The sequence below is a fragment of the Onychostruthus taczanowskii genome, unplaced genomic scaffold, assembly GCF_017590055.1.
Source record: "Onychostruthus taczanowskii isolate IOZ18803 unplaced genomic scaffold, ASM1759005v1 scaffold13, whole genome shotgun sequence".
Taxonomy (NCBI): Eukaryota; Metazoa; Chordata; class Aves; order Passeriformes; family Passeridae; genus Onychostruthus; species Onychostruthus taczanowskii.
In genome coordinates, this window is record NW_024498462.1 from 7,639,244 (window position 1) to 7,656,231 (window position 16,988).

General features: G+C 44.9%; 1 protein-coding gene across 2 annotated transcripts in view; it reads left to right on the top strand.

The window, feature by feature from the left end:
• The first annotated feature begins 241 nt into the window (after window positions 1-241).
• NRK (Nik related kinase) overlaps window positions 242-16,988 on the top strand; it is an 88,359-nt gene continuing 71,612 nt past the window's right edge. For both annotated transcript variants that reach the window (XM_041396479.1, XM_041396481.1), the window contains exons 1-2: window positions 242-403; window positions 4,874-4,939. In XM_041396479.1, coding sequence (XP_041252413.1) covers window positions 362-403; window positions 4,874-4,939 — 108 coding nt within the window. In that variant the 5' untranslated portion in view covers window positions 242-361. The remainder of the gene's footprint in view (window positions 404-4,873; window positions 4,940-16,988) is intronic.

Consider the following 16,988-nt stretch of genomic DNA (forward strand, 5'->3'; position numbering starts at 1 on the left):
TGCATCGCTCCTTGCGCCGTGCGGGAGCGCAGCGCCGGAGGCATCCCCCCTCTCGGCCCGGCCCTTCCCGGCCGCGCGTGGGGCGGTGCGTGCAGGGAAACTCCCATATCCCGTATTCCAGAGGCGATCCCCGTTCCCGCCCCGCGGGGAGCGCGCGTGGGGGGCCGAGCGCGGGCGGCAGGTGGCCCCGACCCCGCCGCGCCGCACGTCACTTCCTCGCAAACTTTTTCCCGAGCTGCTCCCTCCGCTAAAGTTGCCGGCGGAGCGGCCGCCCGGGCCGGGGAGGGCGCTGGGGCCGGCCGGGCATGCCCGGCTCCCTGCGCCCGCCGGGGCACGGCCGCGGCACCGTTAGCTCGGAGCCATGGCCCGCAGCCTGGACGGCATCGACCTGGCGGCGCTGCGGGTAAGGACGGCCGCGGCTGCGGCGGGGGGACCCTTCCCCGGGCTCGGGGCTGCGACCCCGCGGTGCGAGGCTCCCCCGCGTTCTCCGCTCGTCCGAGCGGTTCCGCCGAGCCGCGCCGGCGCTGCGGGACCGCGGCGCAGCCGCGGCGGTGGCGGGGACGGCGGGGCGATGCTGCCCGTGCCCGCACAGTGCCCGAGGGGCTCGGGGGGCTCGGGGGGCTCGGGGTGCAGCCTCGGGGCTCTCCCGGTGCCGCAGCCCCCGGCTCCGGAGGTCGCGCTCCCTTGGCTGGAGCGCTGCGCTGCCCGGCTCGGAGCGCTGCGCCGCCGAGCCTCCTTCCCCTGCCCGGGGAGTAAATAATTCCTACCGACAGCCCTAAAGACGTTGTGGGTGCTGTGAAGAGAAAACAAATGGGAAATTAGGAGCTTCTGGAAGACAATATCTGTGTGACGGTTTGGCTTGTGTGGCCTTTTAGTTGTTATTGAAGTTTGGGATCTTTTATGCCCCCCCTTCTTTCCCCCAGCTAAAACAGTCAGCATTCTCCTAGTTTGCTGTGAATTTTTTATTGTTATCCTCTTATGTTTTTAATGTAAGCCACACTTTGGCCACGTTAAAAGCAGTGCTGTCAGTGTTCCACATGCACAGGGTGGATGCCCCCAGTTCCACTTGCCCTTTTTACACAGGAGCTGACCACTGAGCAGCCCGTCCAACCCAGGCAGGTCTTTTGTGGAGCACTCTCGACAGAAGAGGAGGGAAGAGCTCAATTGTGGCAAAAAGCAGTCATCCCCAGACAGCAAAACCAAAGCACTTTCTAAAAATATCAGGGAAAAAAGAAGGAGGGCTGGGAGAAGCCTTTGCGATGCTCACATGGTGAGAAGGGTGTTCCAGACTGGAGGCAGAAAGAGGAAAAGCAGCAGGGACAGTAAAGTGAGGGAGGATGGCAAAAGGCTTCTGGCTAAGCAAACAGAAGTTTAATCTGGCTCTGCTATGAGGTGTAAGGCAAAATAATGGAAGTTCTTCTTTAGGGCTTTAGCAGATTAATCTCGTCTCCTTAAATAAATGAGGAAATAGTGTGAGTTTGAAAAGAAGTCATTCTGCAAAGCAGACAGCAGGCTTTGTGACAGAACCATCTGATTCACAGCCTCCAAAGGCTGAGAGATCTGTGAATTTCAGCCTCCACAGGGGAAGGGATAAATGTCTGGTTTGGGAGAAACCCTTTGGAGCATGCCAGTAGCCTTAGTTTGGGGCTGTTGTGCTAAGTAGGAAGTGGGAGGCAGGTGAAGGTGAGCTGTGGAAATTATTTAAAGACAGGTGCCTTGCCTTTGCTGTGTCTGAGGAGTTCCTGGGGCCAGCAGGAGCTGCCTGGTGCTGTGCTCCAGCCTCCCACAATTGTGAGCAGGGTCATTTTCAAACTGAGATTGCCCTGCTCCCCTCCAAATGGGTGTTCAGCAGAACTCTTCCCTTTCCCTGGAAAGAAAGGAGCCTGTGGTTTCCTCACACTGCTGGGTTCACCAGGGCAGCCAGAGGCTAAAAAGCCCCTGAACTCTGCATTAGGTGCTGAGCTCCAGAGGCCCTGTGGAAGAACTTGTGCTTCAGACACCTGGATCTTCTTTAGCTGCAGGGATGTGAAAAGTGCATTTTGGTCACGCCCTTGTTGCTTTTTGTTCTGCCTTGCAGAGGAGATGGACGTGGCCTGGCTGCCTCTGGGCCAGCAGGCTTGCTCTGCTTTCTGAGTGTGCTGCAGGTGACTGGAGGGAAATCGAGGTGGTCACCGTATGGTGCCATGGGTGGTGGTAATTAACCTTGGAGTGATGAATGTTCAGGCCAGTGTTCTGGCATCTTTCAAAGGGAATCTAGCAGCTGGGCAGGTGCTGGCTGCTGAAGGGTTAGCTGGAGCATGGCCTTAGGTGGTAGCTGGGAGGAAGCACTACATCAGTGGTGATATGTGACTCCAAGACAATTAGGAAGGTGGCCCATTGTGAACAATGCCAGCAAACAATGCAGTGCTGATATCCAAGCAAACAAAGGCAATCCAAGGACCAGAGCCCAGATTAATATCCTTTATGACTCTTAACAAGGCTTGCTTCACTGTGGTGTCCTGATTAAAAGAAGAGAGATGGCAAAGTGTTTGGCTGCACTCAGACCTGTGGAGGCTTGAGGTGCTAATGCTCAATTTGCTAGCAAGGGCAGGATGGGATTTGCACTGTATTAACTTTAATGCTAATGTTTATTTAGATAATTGTTAGGGTCTTTCCTGGACTGTCAGAAGCCTTTACAAGCAAACTGTTAGGATGCTGAATCAGAATTGAATTTATTGAAAGAGGAAAGAGAAGCTAATTTTGAGGCACTTAAATTACTATATTTGCATAATAAATAAGCTTAGAGAAGAAGAGTAAAGACAGAACATATTTAAGTGAGAGAAGCAGCTGGAAAGTCCAAGTTGAAAATGCAGTTTAGGTTCCCCTGGGTTTCTGTGCACTGTGGGCACTTCTTAATTCACAATGCTGCTTTCTGCAGGAGAGGTGGTGAATTAGGGTGCTGCTCATGCTTCCCATGGAGTGCAGTGGATATTATGCATGGAAGCCCTTTCCTGGAGAGTTCCTTGGAGAGCTGCTGTGAGTTGCACTGCCTGGAGCATGAGCTGCCCACAGCACAGTTCTGTGCAGAGGTTGCACGTGAAGCAGAGGTTTTGTACCACCCACCAGTGGTACAAAATAAACCATTGCTTTAGCAGTAGTGATGGTTTATTTGCTGACTTCAGCCCCACTGAAGTAAAGCATTTGTTTATATCCAGACTAGTCAAAACATAAAATGAGGAAATGAGAAGAAAGCAAAAAAAACCTTCAGTGAGATCCAGTCTTGTAGGCATTCTTATGCCTGTGCTTAAATCCATATGTGAGTGTTCCCATTGATTTCCTTTTTAGTGAGGGCTTTTGGAATTGGGGTTTAAGTCTAGAAGGCTTACTGACTTGTTTTAAAATATATGACAGAGGAAAAAAGACAACTTCTGACCCATGCAGGTCAGTCTGTATCTTGATCTGATTTACGCATTGCTTTTTTAAAAAAAGATCAAGTCTTTTAAGATTGACAGTCCAGAAAGTTTAAGATTAAAACTCATTTAACTTAAAACCAAATTAACTCATTAGTACTTTCAGTTATGGAAGTCTGGGCTGTGTTGCTCTGAAAGCTCTTGGCATTTATCATGACAGTTGTGCCAATAAAGGTAGAATCTGCTCAGGAAAAAAAAAAGCCTGTGTGTTTCCACTGGGGTTTTGCCAAGGTAAACATTTCCATATCCAATATGAAGAAAGAATTACTTATATTAAAAGATTAACATATAAGTGGAGTGGAGAGAACTTTGATACCTCTTTTAAAAAAGGATGTTTTGCAGCCAGGGGCATAGAAATTGTACTTCTGAGATAATGTTTTCTGTATCACATCCCTCAGCAGCACCAATAGGCATTAACTGACATGATAAATTGCTGAAACAGATGTGGTAAAACGGACACATGGAGTTAATAATATTTTATATAAAATATATCACTCTCAGTGATACCATGGCAAGAACTGAGCAGAGTGATAAATGGCTTAGCCAGAAACCAAGAAACTGATCTCCTGAGTTCTTAATGGTTTTAAATAAATCGCTCAGGTGAGTTTTAACTGAAGCACCAGAGTTTTTAATGTGCTCAGTTGTTCAGGAGTGAGCATTGCCCGTGCCTGGCAGCAGGAGGGCTGCCTGTGCCCGGGGGGCTGCAGGGGAAGCCCTGCTACAGTGCTTGGTGCTACAGCACAGGGCTGGAAGTTGGTTCATGTGGAATGGCAGACTGATCACCTGACTCATTAGTCTCCTGTGTAAATTAACAGCAATATAGTTTGGGTTCAAAGCCAAGAGTTCAATCCTCAGTCAAATTCACTTTGTTATGTTTGCAGAACAGGAGAGTTGAGTGTTCTCAGCCTGCCTGTAAGTTCAGGTTGCCTGGTTTGGTACATTTCCCTTCACTAAGGTAACTGGGCTCAGGTGCTTTCTGTTGTAATTTTTCAATTCTGCTCTTTAGGTTTTTTCCTTTGTTGCATTGCTCATACCAAGTGTTTCACAGCAGAGCGCAGCAGCTCAGCCTCAAGGCTGGCTCAGTGCTGTAAGGCCTGGAACCTGGAGTTTCTTCTTGTCCTACTGTAAGCTGAGTCTACATTTGAATTCTAGCATTTTTCACACACCTTTATTTATTTGTTGTGTTTGCTGTAGTGCCATCCTGCCAATCTCCACCGAGTTGTTTTGTATACAGAGTTCTGTGAAACTTGACTGAAAATGTAAATATTCATGCATTTCTTACCCTGTGATTTGTCAATTTCCCTTTAGTGTGTAGCACATTAGGAGATGTGCCTCAGATATTTCATTTTGGTGTTGTACAGTTAGTTTCTGTTATGAAGTTGTTGCTATAATCCAAATAATGTTATTTATTTTGCTTTTTGCAGGACCCTGCGGGAATATTTGAACTGGTGCAGGTTGTTGGAAATGGGACATATGGACAAGTCTACAAGGTTTGGATCCCTCTTTAATTTAGTATGCTGATCTTGATAAAGCTGTATTACCAAAATGAGCACCATTTAAGAAGGTGGAAAATTGTTCCAGTAATAACCTGGTTTGTCTTGCTCACTTTTCTGCATAATGCAGAATGTACTACCTGTGAAATTCCATGGCCCTTCCTTCTGTCCTGTTTTCATGTCTCTTTACTGCCACAGGTCACATAAATGGCTTTTGTACCAACTTCACTCTGCTCTGTTCTTATTTTCTCTCTTTCGAAATTATTTAAAAGGTGTCTGGCAGAAGTTTACATCAGTGATGGCTAAATTTGGCCTGGATTGGGTGAAGTTCAGTTCTCAGACAGCAGTTCTCTTCCAGACAGAGTTGCCAATTAGCCCAGCTCTGCAGGAGGCAATGAAGTCTTTGATTTCTGTCATTACCTGTCACACTGCTTTGTCACTGTGGTATCAAAGCAGAGCCACCAAACACGAAACTGCAGCAATTATCATTGCCACAGCCCAGCACTCTGTGCACCAGGCATGCTTCAGTTGCAACAGCCAGCCTAGAAAAGTGTTCTCTTCTCACTGTGAAGCCTTCCCTAAAGTGATTTAAGAAGAGGAAATAGTTGTGATTAAACAGAGAACCAGGTTCCATTTCGAGAAGGAAGGCAGAGGAAGGAAAAGGCCATGCTGCTGAGCCCTTGGAGGTGCAGCAGAAGGTGCAGGAATAAATCTGTCTGGTGCTGCTTCTCCCCCAGGTCCTGCTGCTGACAAGGCTGCTTGGCAAGTCCTTGTGTGTGTGCAGGCTCTTTGTGCAGTGATCCCTCTGTGGAAAAGTGCACAAGGGTCCTGGAGTAGCAGTGCAGGACTGTTCTTTCTCCAGGGCACTGAATACCTGCTGCATTTTGGTGTCCATCCTCTGGTGCAGATCTGCTGTGATCACGTTTTACTTTCCCTTTGAAGCTATAGGTCCTGGAAGAAGCTTTGCAGGAGCAATTCTGGGACGTCTCTCTTTTCCCATGCTACCATTTTTTTAATTCTTATTTCTATGTCAGAAGCAGGATCTTTCTTGTGTAACTCTTTGTGGTGGTAAGGTCTGTGTTATTTCTGAGATTGTCATTCAGATACTGCTTTTAATACTACTGAATTAAAAATACATGCTCAGGGGCTCATGTGGACAGATTAGAAGCCAAGAGAGATTTAGAGGTGCTATTGTTTTTTTTCACCTGTAAAAAGATCCCAAACCTCCTGAATGTTCTGTGAAATAGTTGACTTTCTTTTTGTGTCTGGGTTAATTTTATATTGGGAAAGAAAAATTTCAATCTAGTCATCTTTTATGAATGTTGAGTATGAATCAGCTGCTTAATCATGGCAGAAGCAGGAAGGAGCAACACAGTTTGCTTCTCTACTGCAAAATAAAATGTTTTGAGCCATCATGTAGCTCATTAGAATGTTAGCTGCCAAAATGCGCAAGAAATATTGACAGTGACAATTTAAAATTGCACCCAAAGGCTGCTCTCCACCGAGCATGCCAGAGACCAAGTCTGACAGCTCTGGGAATGGGGTGGCTTCAGTCCCTGCTCATTCTGCACTAGGACTGGCTGGAACACCTGAGGAAGGCGCTGGGAGAGGGTCTCCAAGGGCTGGGGGAACCTTTGTGCCTGTGCATCCTGCACTGGAGGGGTGAGGGCTGTGCGTGTCCCAGCCCTGTGCAAGCACACCCCAGTGAGGTGAAACAAATGGTTGAGCTTTTGTCAGACAAATTCGTGTGAGCAGTGGGGTGTTCTGCTGGGGATGGAGCTGCTCTTGGTGGGAGCTGCTGTTGAAGGAGCTGATGGGGACAGCCAAGCTGGACAGATACAAAATGCACGTTCCACACTCAGCAGTCAGCTCTGCCGCTGTTGTGAAGGATTTTCAGCCAGCCCAAAGCCTCAGCGTGTTTGGAAATCCTCCTGCAGACGCTGAGCTGCCCCTGGATGCTCTCGGGGGCTGCTGCCTGGGGGCATCTCCCTAGGGCTGGCCTTGCTCCCAGGGCAAGGAGTTCTCTCAGGAGGAGGGCAGCTGAAATGGAACACTGCTTCTGCAGTTCTTCTGCAGGCCATGAGAAGTGAGGCTCAGTCACTTTTCTTTTTAACTTTTGTACACTATGTCCTCTGATCTATAAATGCTAGCACTGATAGAGTGAACAAATGGAATTCTGGAATAATTTTGCAGTTTGTCTGGTATAAGCTTGTGATTATAAATGTTTAAGTTATAAAGTAGTCTCTGTTATCCATGTAGTTTACTCATATCATTAGAGCATGTTTTTATTCTCCTAAGGTGTTAGATTCCTCCATACATTCAGAAACTACACATAGTAATTTGCACATAATCAAAGCAAAACTTATTTCACGCTAAATAAATTATATTCAGGATTACTAAATTGCTTTGTTGGCTGTGAAGATGATTCATATTTTAATATATGTATTTTAACTGTATAAAAATGAAAATAAAATTTTGAGGATTCATCATTAGATTTGGAAAACCATGTTTAACAGATTTATTGAAGGAGAGTATTATTCATGCTGAATTATTCCAGTTCCAGTTCAGAGTCTTTTAAAATTAAATGGAAGAGGTATGAATTGTACACATAACAGTGCTAGAGCTGAGTAGAAATGTTATAAAGATTTGTGTAGAATAGCTGGCTAAAAGCCAGCAGATTTTTTTGACAACTTATGAAGTAGTAGGACATAAATACACTAGTATTGGCAACTTCACCCTTTGGAAAGTGTGAATTAGATGTGTAAAAAATCCAGTGGTACCCAGAATTCATGAGACTTAGGCTTCTTCATTATCTCTTGAAATTACAGGTGAGTTTTTCAGTTAATTCCTGGTTTCCATGTGCTGGAATCCAAAGAACAGTCCTGTGTAAGAGGTGATTCAGAATAATGCCATGGGAGGTGATAGCACAGTCTTCCCTGACAGTAAGGGAGAACTGGAAAGAGCAGTTCTGTGCTGGTCTGTGCTTGGCTGTTCAGTAAGAACTAAACTCTAAGTTTGGGGGAAGTGAATATTTTTTCAAAGACTTCTGCTGTTAGTTTCATAACCTTTGATGAGAGGTGTTTCTTCCATAGGAGCCTCTTGATGCATTGTCTATGTTCCAATTTTCAATGCAGGGTCATTTTTCTGTTGAGTGAATGGGGAAAGGGAGATATGGGGGCAGCTGAAAGTGTTGCCATTTTTGAAGTGTTTGAGTCACACAATTCTTCCTGAGCTCTGGAAGAGGCTGTGGGACTCTGACAGTTGTCAAGATGAAGAGGAATTGTTCCTAATCCTCCTCATTCAGCCGTGCTCTGAGAGTCCTCATCTTTCTGAAGCTTTCATGGGCCAAATGAGGTTCAGCAATGGTGTTTTCTGATGCCAAGAGCCACCTGATTGGGGCTTTTGTCTTCCTTATTTTTAGTGATGTGGATTAGCCTTCTCCTGGGCTTGCCAGTTTCCAGTGGCCTAGGGAAAGAGAGGCCAGTGTCTGTGTATAGTTGCAGGGGCTGATGTTTTTTGGCACATGATCTTGGAGGCTGGTGATGAATCCTGACAGATTTGCAGCTGCTGTGTGTGCAAAATGGTTTTCTCTTTAATGGAGTCTGGGGGCCCAGGGAACTTGAGAGAGGTGCTCTGGTTTGGAGCTGTGAGTCAGGAGGTGAGAGGTGGTTTCCCCGTAATGCAGCTGATGAAGAAGCAGCAGTGCTGTTGCTGTTATTAGCGGGGGTGGAAGCAGCCCTGCCTTCCTGCAGTGACTCTGCATAGCTGATATTTTTATTTTTCTGTGGTCACATAAGACTCAGGATGCAAAAAGGAAGCAGGTCTGAGTAAGGAAGTATATGGGGTTTTGGCTGATTTTATTTTTTTTTTTTTTGGTTTTTTTTTGGGTTTTTTTTTGGTTTTTTTTTGGTTTTTTTTTTAACACAGTTGCTTCTTGGTGTTGAATCGTGCTTCAATTGCTGACCTGAGTTATGGGTTACTTTGCTGCTGATGTAGAGTGGCAGGAGTGCAGCAAAACATAAATACAATGTTTCAGTTTATCTTAATTTGAAAGTCTGTTAAGTTCTTGGTATTCCATTTCTGAATAACTGGCTGATGTAATTGAGTTGGGAGTGGTGGGGGGAAGGACCATGGGGGTTTTTGAGACTGGGTAGTGTGTGGAAAGACTCACCCGACCCTGCTAAGTTATGGAGTGTTATAATCTGTGGACTGTGTTGTAAACCATAATTAATGGTAGCCCCTGGAAGGTGAAATGTAAGAAACATTACAGTTATGTTCAGTATAATCCAGATAGTGAATGTGTATAAGCTGAAAACTTTTAAACCATCCCTTCTGTGGGTGGGTCAGAAGTAGCCACTTTCCAAAGATTGTGTCTTGGGGCTGAAATGCAATTTCAGAGTCTCCAAAGTGCTGCAGGGACGTTAAAAATAACATGTAATCTCAGGTTGTTTTGTTGTTATTTGTGGTGAGTTACAGTTTTCAAGCTAATCTTAGTCTTCAAGGCACTGAGATTTTGACAAGTCGAGGAGGGAAGTCAGTTGTACTCTATAGAAATGACAAAGTGCTACTCTCTGTTTCACTAGCAGCTGATAAAAGTGCTTGTTTGTCTATCTGTTTGCTTTATTTTGGTTTTTGGTAGTGATACCTCTTTCTTGGTCCCAAAATTAAGAGGCAGACACAGTTAAGAGATGAAGGGTTTTTACTTTGGTGTTTAATAAGGGTCTGCATGGTGCAACAGTTCATCAAGGTGGAATACACTGAAATGCACACACACAGTAGATCACATTTGCAATTTTACAGACCTTGCAAATTAGCATATCTAACGAAGATGCCCCAAAGAGAGGCTTGAATGAATAGTGTGACATGTCTCTATTCTAAAGTATTCCCCCAGATGGGTCCAATCCTGCTTTGCAGGATGTGTTCTAGAGGGGCCTTGGTTTCTCAGGACAGCGTGGGGCTCTCCAGCCTCCAGCTGTGGAGCTGTGGGATGTTTGGTCTCCTGGCCTAGCAGAACACCAGGGCTGTGCTGAGATACCAGGCTTAAAGAGTTAAGAGTATGCATGCTAAGAGTTTGAGAATACATAAAAGGTATAGAAAAAGAAAAGGCAGAACCCACCATGGCAGCAGTAGAAGAGCTGATTATCTTTTCCACATGAAAAACTCGTTAATTACAGCAGGCAGCAGTGCATGAAGTCACTGCCAGCAGTGCATGGGATGGAGTCAGCAGCTCATTGCACAGATCCTTGTGCAAACAAGTAATGGAGATTGTCTGCTGCTCCTGGCCATGGGGATGTCTCCCAGGAGTATGTCAGAATTTAATATGTGCTGCTGCCATTGTAATGACATATGAAATGCTGTTTGCTTATGAATGGGCTGCCTTGAAAACTGAAGCATGTAGGGCTGCAATCCCTGTAACACACTAGAGAGGCGTGGGTTGGGGTTTTGGTATTTAACTTCTTCAGTTTTTAATGAGACCCTTGAAGTCTGCATAGTACCAGGTGTGTTCCTTCATCTTCTCTCAGTTGTCTGCAAATCCTAAATACGCTCCCATAAATGTCTCCATGCCTTTCTTGTTGCTTCCACACCACAACTGTCCTTTTCCTCCCCCATCAGAACAGGTGTGGAGTTGGCACCCTTGATACAAGGAGGGCAAACTGAACTTGGACTGACTCAGCAAGAGCCTAGCCAGCAAATCATGAGATGTGATTATTTCCCATGGTCTTGTTAGGCCACACCTGGAATTCTGTGATCCATCTTGGCTCTCTCAGATCCAGAGAGACGTTGGGAAACCAGAGAGGATTCAACAAGAGGCAACCAAAACATTTAGTGGGTTGAAGAAAGAAAGGCAGAAGGAATTGGATGTTTTTCAACCCTGGGAAGAGAGGCTGAGGGCAGTGTAGTCACAGTTCTCAGGTGTTTCAGTGATGGTTGGTACAGGGATCCACAGGGCACGTGGGCTGCCCAGGAAAAGTTCCATCAAAGAAAATCTAAGAAAAAAATTCTGTACCATGAGAATGAGTCACCACTGGAAGAGGTTTCTCATGGTGGTTGTGCAGTCACCTTGCTGGAAATATCCAAGGCTGTTTGACACTGTCTTGGTTAATGTAACCTAAGTCCCTGCTTCTGACAGAAGGTGGGACCATGTGTTCCCAGAGTTTTTCTTTTCCAATCTCAGTTTTCAGTTCAAGACATACATACTATCAACCCAGCCTATTAGGGTGTGAATTGCTAACTTGGAGGATACAAAACCCCCCATTTTATATTAAATATTTATATCTGTATAAAATAGGTAGTTTATGGTGTGTATTCAGTTGTCAGAGTCGGAAGCATTGTTGTGCTGGGGTTTTTTAGGGATTTGGTGCTGTGTTTGGTTTTTTTTTAATCTTGCCTTCCCTGCCTATTTGCGTGACAGGGCCAAACTACATTCAGCACTGGATTTTAAAATAATGGATCAAACATGCGAAATTAATTAGCAAATTGTGAAGTCCTGGTTCTAGTTAGTGAATATTTCAGAGGAACTCGATTAAGATTCTTAGGAGCCAAACTAGTTTATCAAAAATAGAAGAGTAAGGATGTGAAAAAAACCTCTCAGCTGTGGAGTGCCTCTATACAATAAAGGCTCTGACTGAATAGAGCAACATACAATAATTAGATGTGCCATTAGAGAGTAGTAAAATCCTTGCACATAATTTGTTGTCAGGCCTCCTGCTTTCAGCTCCTCCATGTTTTGGACCTAAAACTCCATGTGGGAGAACACAGTGCATTTTCATCCTAAACTGTTGGCATTTTGAGCTCATGTTGCGTAACACTTCAGAATTTGTCACTGGGTCATGCTATTTTGAAGGTAAGAGAACGTGCTAAAAATGCACTGGCGGTAATATGAGCATAGTAGGAAGTAGTTCAAGCTCTTAATTCCCTGCTCAAGCACTTTGCTGTGCTTTAAGCACCTCAGCAGTGACATTGATTTCAGTAATCCAGCTTCACTCCAACATGCAGATAGATCAGCAGGACCAGTGACCGTGGGTCTGAGCTCTGCAGTGTCTGACCCACTCAGAACCATTCTCACTGGGGAAAAATTGTAATTGCCCATTTGCAGTCCAGAAAACCATGGCTATGACAGTTAATGAGTGGATGACACGATATTACTTTATTTTAAACAGCAGAAAATCTAGTGTGTTGTTGATAGATGTTTGAGCTGATTCCCATGGCAGGCTAGCTTTAGTAACTACTTTTTTCACAGTGAACTGCAGGATTTTAGAGCCTGGTGAGGACATATCACCTGATCTGTGTGTCTCTGACTCTTTCTTAGAGCTCCTTGTGAATTGTACTTTCCCGACCTGCTTTAATGTCCTGAAGAGTGCGTGTGTGTTTTTTGAAAGTCCTTCTTTGGTACTTCTGGGCAATAGCTAATAAAGCATAATAAAATGAGCAACAAATCAGTTGGTTTCCTAAAATAAACCAAGGAACTATTTTTCAGCTGTTTGTAGTATACTTTTTATTTTTCAAAATCCTTGTGTATTTTAAGTCTGCCCTGGTAACCTGAACCTTGTGGAATTCCTGAAAGGTTTTCAAGATTTGCTTTAGAAACACCTTCTCAAAGGCCATTTATTCCCCATCCCCTTCATCCTTCCCTTGAAAATACAACATTTTAGTAACTTCTGAGATCTTACAACTGAATAGTGCAGAAGATACATTTTGTAGCAAACTGTGACCTCTTCAGTGTCCTGCATAAATAATGTTATTAGTCCTGTGCAGTAGCTGGGGTGTGCTCTGGGCAGTGCCTTTAGGAGCCCCCAGTGTGTGAAAAATGCACTTTTTCATAAAGGTCAGAGAGGGGCTGAAGTGGCCAGCTGTGGCTCAGGAGATCTTGCTTCTCTTCTTGCCTCTGCTTCCCACCATGGCTAAAAACCATGAATTTGCTGGGAATTGAGCTTTTAGCGTGAGTGTAGCTGTTAAAATGGAGGCAGCCCTTGTTTTTGTGCAGCATTTTGGGATTGTGGTTAGGAGGAATCAGTGTGCTCATGGAGGTGATTTGTGAAAATTGGTTAGCAGCCACTTCCTGAACAACGTGCTGTTTGAAAACAGTTTCACTTGAATCCAAACATGGGATCAGGAGAAACAGGAGTGGGAAAATTTCAAGAAACGAGTTGGCTTTTGTTTTCAAACTTTGCATCAGAAATGTCAAAACATTACGTTTAATTTCCTTCGTTTGAACATACATTTAAATTCAGCAGGATGTTTAATAGATTGGGGGGAAAAAGGTACAGTCATACTGAAATAATCTGGCATCAAAAAAAATGTGAATATTAATGTGAATTATTCTGATTTTATATTCTGAGAGGAGTGTTTGCAACCAAAAGCGAGACCAGTTGGCAAAATATTGACATTTTGTTGGTGTTTACTGAATACTGGAATTTATTTAAAGTTCTGTTTTCTGACTATATGGTTGCTACATCTGATATGAGCTTTTTAATGCAATTTTTTCTTGTATCTCTATTGTTTAAAATGGAAACATTTAGAGGAAAAGGGCATAAGAGAAATGTGTGGTGGCCTTCTGAAAAGAAAATTTCTCAAGTTCAGTAAAATGTAGGTATCTTTCTTATTTAGTATGCTGAATTTGGCAAGGCATTTCCTCAGTATTTTAAAATAACAAAAGGGTAACCAGTTTACTAATTATTTCTGTTGCAGTAGATTTGTCTACTTCTGTTTTACTCTTGGCTTTAAACCTGTGGACAATTATACTAAAATATGCAACAAAGCCATCATGAAATAAATATGCAAATGACTTAGATAATGGATTCTCAAATGTATTATTTACACAGATTGTTCATTATGTTGTCTTGTTATATGGAAAAAGGAAAGAGCTAGAAAAAAAGAATATTTGTTTTTTGCAGTCTACATGAAATATTTATTGTAACAGGCTTCTTGCAAACATTCTGCCCCCACAAATTGTGTCAGTAGATATCTGATTGCCTTTTATTATAATCAGAGGGTTAAGTTAGGAGTCGGGGGCCACTGTTATCTCTCGTGCTTTGAAAATCAAATTTCTGTGGTGGGGTTTACAGTTTTCCTGTGTTTTGCCCTGCAGAAGAGGACAGGCAGCAGCAGTGCATGACAGGGGGGCACCAGCCCATTCCTGCTCTGGGATGGCTTTGGGATGAAGGGTAGTTTGTTTCCAGAGGCACGGGCTGTGCTTTATTGTCCCTCCCATGGAAGGTGGCCAGGTTTTGGAGGCAGCACACGGGCTGGAGGAGCAGGGGTGCCCCGTGAGCCCAGCGCAGCCTGGCATGGCTCAGGAAGGCTTGAGCCAGAGAATGTGCTGCACGGGGGGCACACGGGGCTTTTTGTGCCTGTGCAGATCAGCCTAAGCGGGTCTGGCGTTTCCCAAAGGCGCCCGAGCTCCTGCTGCCGTGCTCGTGGGTCGGGGTGCAGATTGCTGGGTGCCCAACTCGGGCAGCTGCCCTGGCAGGAAAGGGCTTGGACAGGGAGAAGATCCATGTATGGCAGCCTGCTCTCCAAAAATGTGCCTGAAAATGGATGAAGGAATAAAGAGATGCGCTAACTTTCTTTTGGACACTTGGAAAAAATCAGCCAGTACACTTTTGAGAAGAGGAAGGTACAAAACAAAGACTGAAAACTCAGGTCTTCGATAGCACACGTTGGAGAATAAAGAACAGAGAGGATTTTGGACTCATCCTTTCCTCTGTTCCCCTCCTCCTTTCTTTACATTATGTTAGTTTCTAGGTACCCACCTGTTGGAAGACTGCATGCCCTGCATCCCTGGCTTGCACAATGGAGTTACAGTATTCTCATGCTGGTGAGGAAATCAGCACGTACAGACACTGTGAGAGTGCTCAGATTCCTGCACCTCCTGCATTAGTGAGGCTGTTCAGAGAGTCACAGCAAGCTCCTGGTCAGGCCTTATAATGTCATTTGGCTTCCTACATCTGCCAGAGGCATGGTTCTCTGACCAGCAATGGTAGGAAATGGCTTTATCAGAGCTGGGTGGTGGTTGGAGCCTCATGGCCCTTGCCCTGTCTGTCACACAGATGGGTTTTGAATGTCATAGTGAGTATGTGAAGTATCTGGCTGGCTAAGCTCTTCTGGTTGCTGTATCCTGCATTGTTTACATTGTTCTGGCAGACCTCTCCCTTTGAAAGTTATTAATATTAAAACAGAGCAGTTCTTTATCACGTGGAGATGTCCTTCTAGCCCAGCTCTGCCGGGGTGGCTGGGAGGCTTCGGGCAGCTGTGCTGGGATGGAGGCAATGCTGAGCCACACCAGGGCTGGACAGGGATTGTAGATGCCACTGGAATTTGGGCTGGAGATGAGACTGTGGTGTGTAAACTGTGGTTCTTAGTGGGGAGCCTGTCTGGTTGAATCCTCTGGTGTGTAAATGCTGCCTGATCTTCTGGAGGGGTTGTACCTTCAGGCTAGGTGAGCCAGCAGTGGGTGTTCTTTCCTTTCTGGCTTCCTTTATTGCCAGGCAAGCAGCATGAATGTCATTGTCTAGTGCCCTGTTGTCAGAGCTGTCAGAAGCCATTGTGTGATGTGAAAAGTCCCCAGAGATTGAATGATGCATTTTGATTTCTCCATATAGAACTGGGAGCATGATCAGGAAGAGAAATGGGGAAGCTGCTGCCTCTGCCTTTCCCCCACCCTGGGGCAGGCTGATGACTGTGCATTCTCCAGGTGTATTCCAGGAGCTGGCTGTGGTGTGATAAGCCACATCTCTCCTGCCTGCCAAGGAGGACATCCATGTATAAAGGGCCCTTTATTAGCAAAGAGTGTTTGCTCTACAGGAGATGACACAGAGGGCTTTTCACTGCAATTTTTTTGTTATTCCCCCATGCTGTGCTTGCCTTTGCAGCAGTGCCTTTCTGCAGATGTGCTGCTGAGGTTTTGTGGTCCCTCAGGTGGGTCTGTGGCTGCTGGGCTCAGTCTGTAACAGGGCGTGGGCCTGGACCTGCTGGTGAAGCAGAACAACAGCTCTCTTGAGGTTTGGTTTGCAGAAAATCATTTCTTTTTTTTTTCTTTTTTTTTCGTTTCCCCTTGGTGAAAACAAGAGGAAGCCTCAGCAGGTAGGAGGTTGATGCTTTGCCACAAAATCATGTTCTCACATATCAGAGCAGTGAGGGCAAAACCACTAGCTGGACCCACCCCTGGCTGTGGGCAGCATTTACTGCACCAGTTGGTGATAAACCCATGTTCTCTCTCATTGGATCATGAGACATATGAATATTAAATTACTCAAGTTAATTACTGGCTTTTCTAAAACAAATTCTCTTTTAAAAAGAAGAAAGAGCTGGTAACAGAAATAAACAGAAATCTTCAAAGAACTGATCAGTCATCTCCTTCTATTAAAGCTGCTGTGAAAGTGGACAGAAATGGAGGTATGCAAAAAATGAGCTTTTTGATGACTGGTGTGGCTGGATCAGTGAAAGGAAAATGACAAACAAACCTGATTCAGGCCACTGAGCATGTGCACACTTACAAAATTGAGCTGGAAATAACATTTCTAATTAAACTGGGTCAAACCATGTATGCAAACCAGGTCTTTAAAAATAATTATGTGAAACCTTGTTTTTTTCCAGTCCTTTGCACATGATGTCATTTGTTTGACCTATTCAGAGGGGAAGTTAAGTGCTCACAGTGGCGTGATGGTGCTTTGTGCTCACCTTGCACTCATTTGGTTACAGAGCAAATGGCAAATCAGAATCAGTGCAGGGAGCCAGTCCCTAAAGATGACTCAGTGACTAATTTCAGAACCCCTTCTTGTTAGGTATTTGTTTTGCTGTAACTCTTCAGTTACTGAATGTGTTAGGTTATTTTCTTGTGCAAATGTGTCAGAAATAGGTATTTTCTTTAAGCCTCAGTGGTGCAGGGAGGAAAGGAGTTTGTCTCCTCTGATTTGCACAAAGCATGCAGGGATTGAATCATCTTGGAGACCAGATTTAGTTGGAATGGGCTGACGGGTTAAAACATGATTGGATGCAAGAGGACTGCAATCCCATACATTCTGTTTTCTTAAGAAAACAAAAAAAA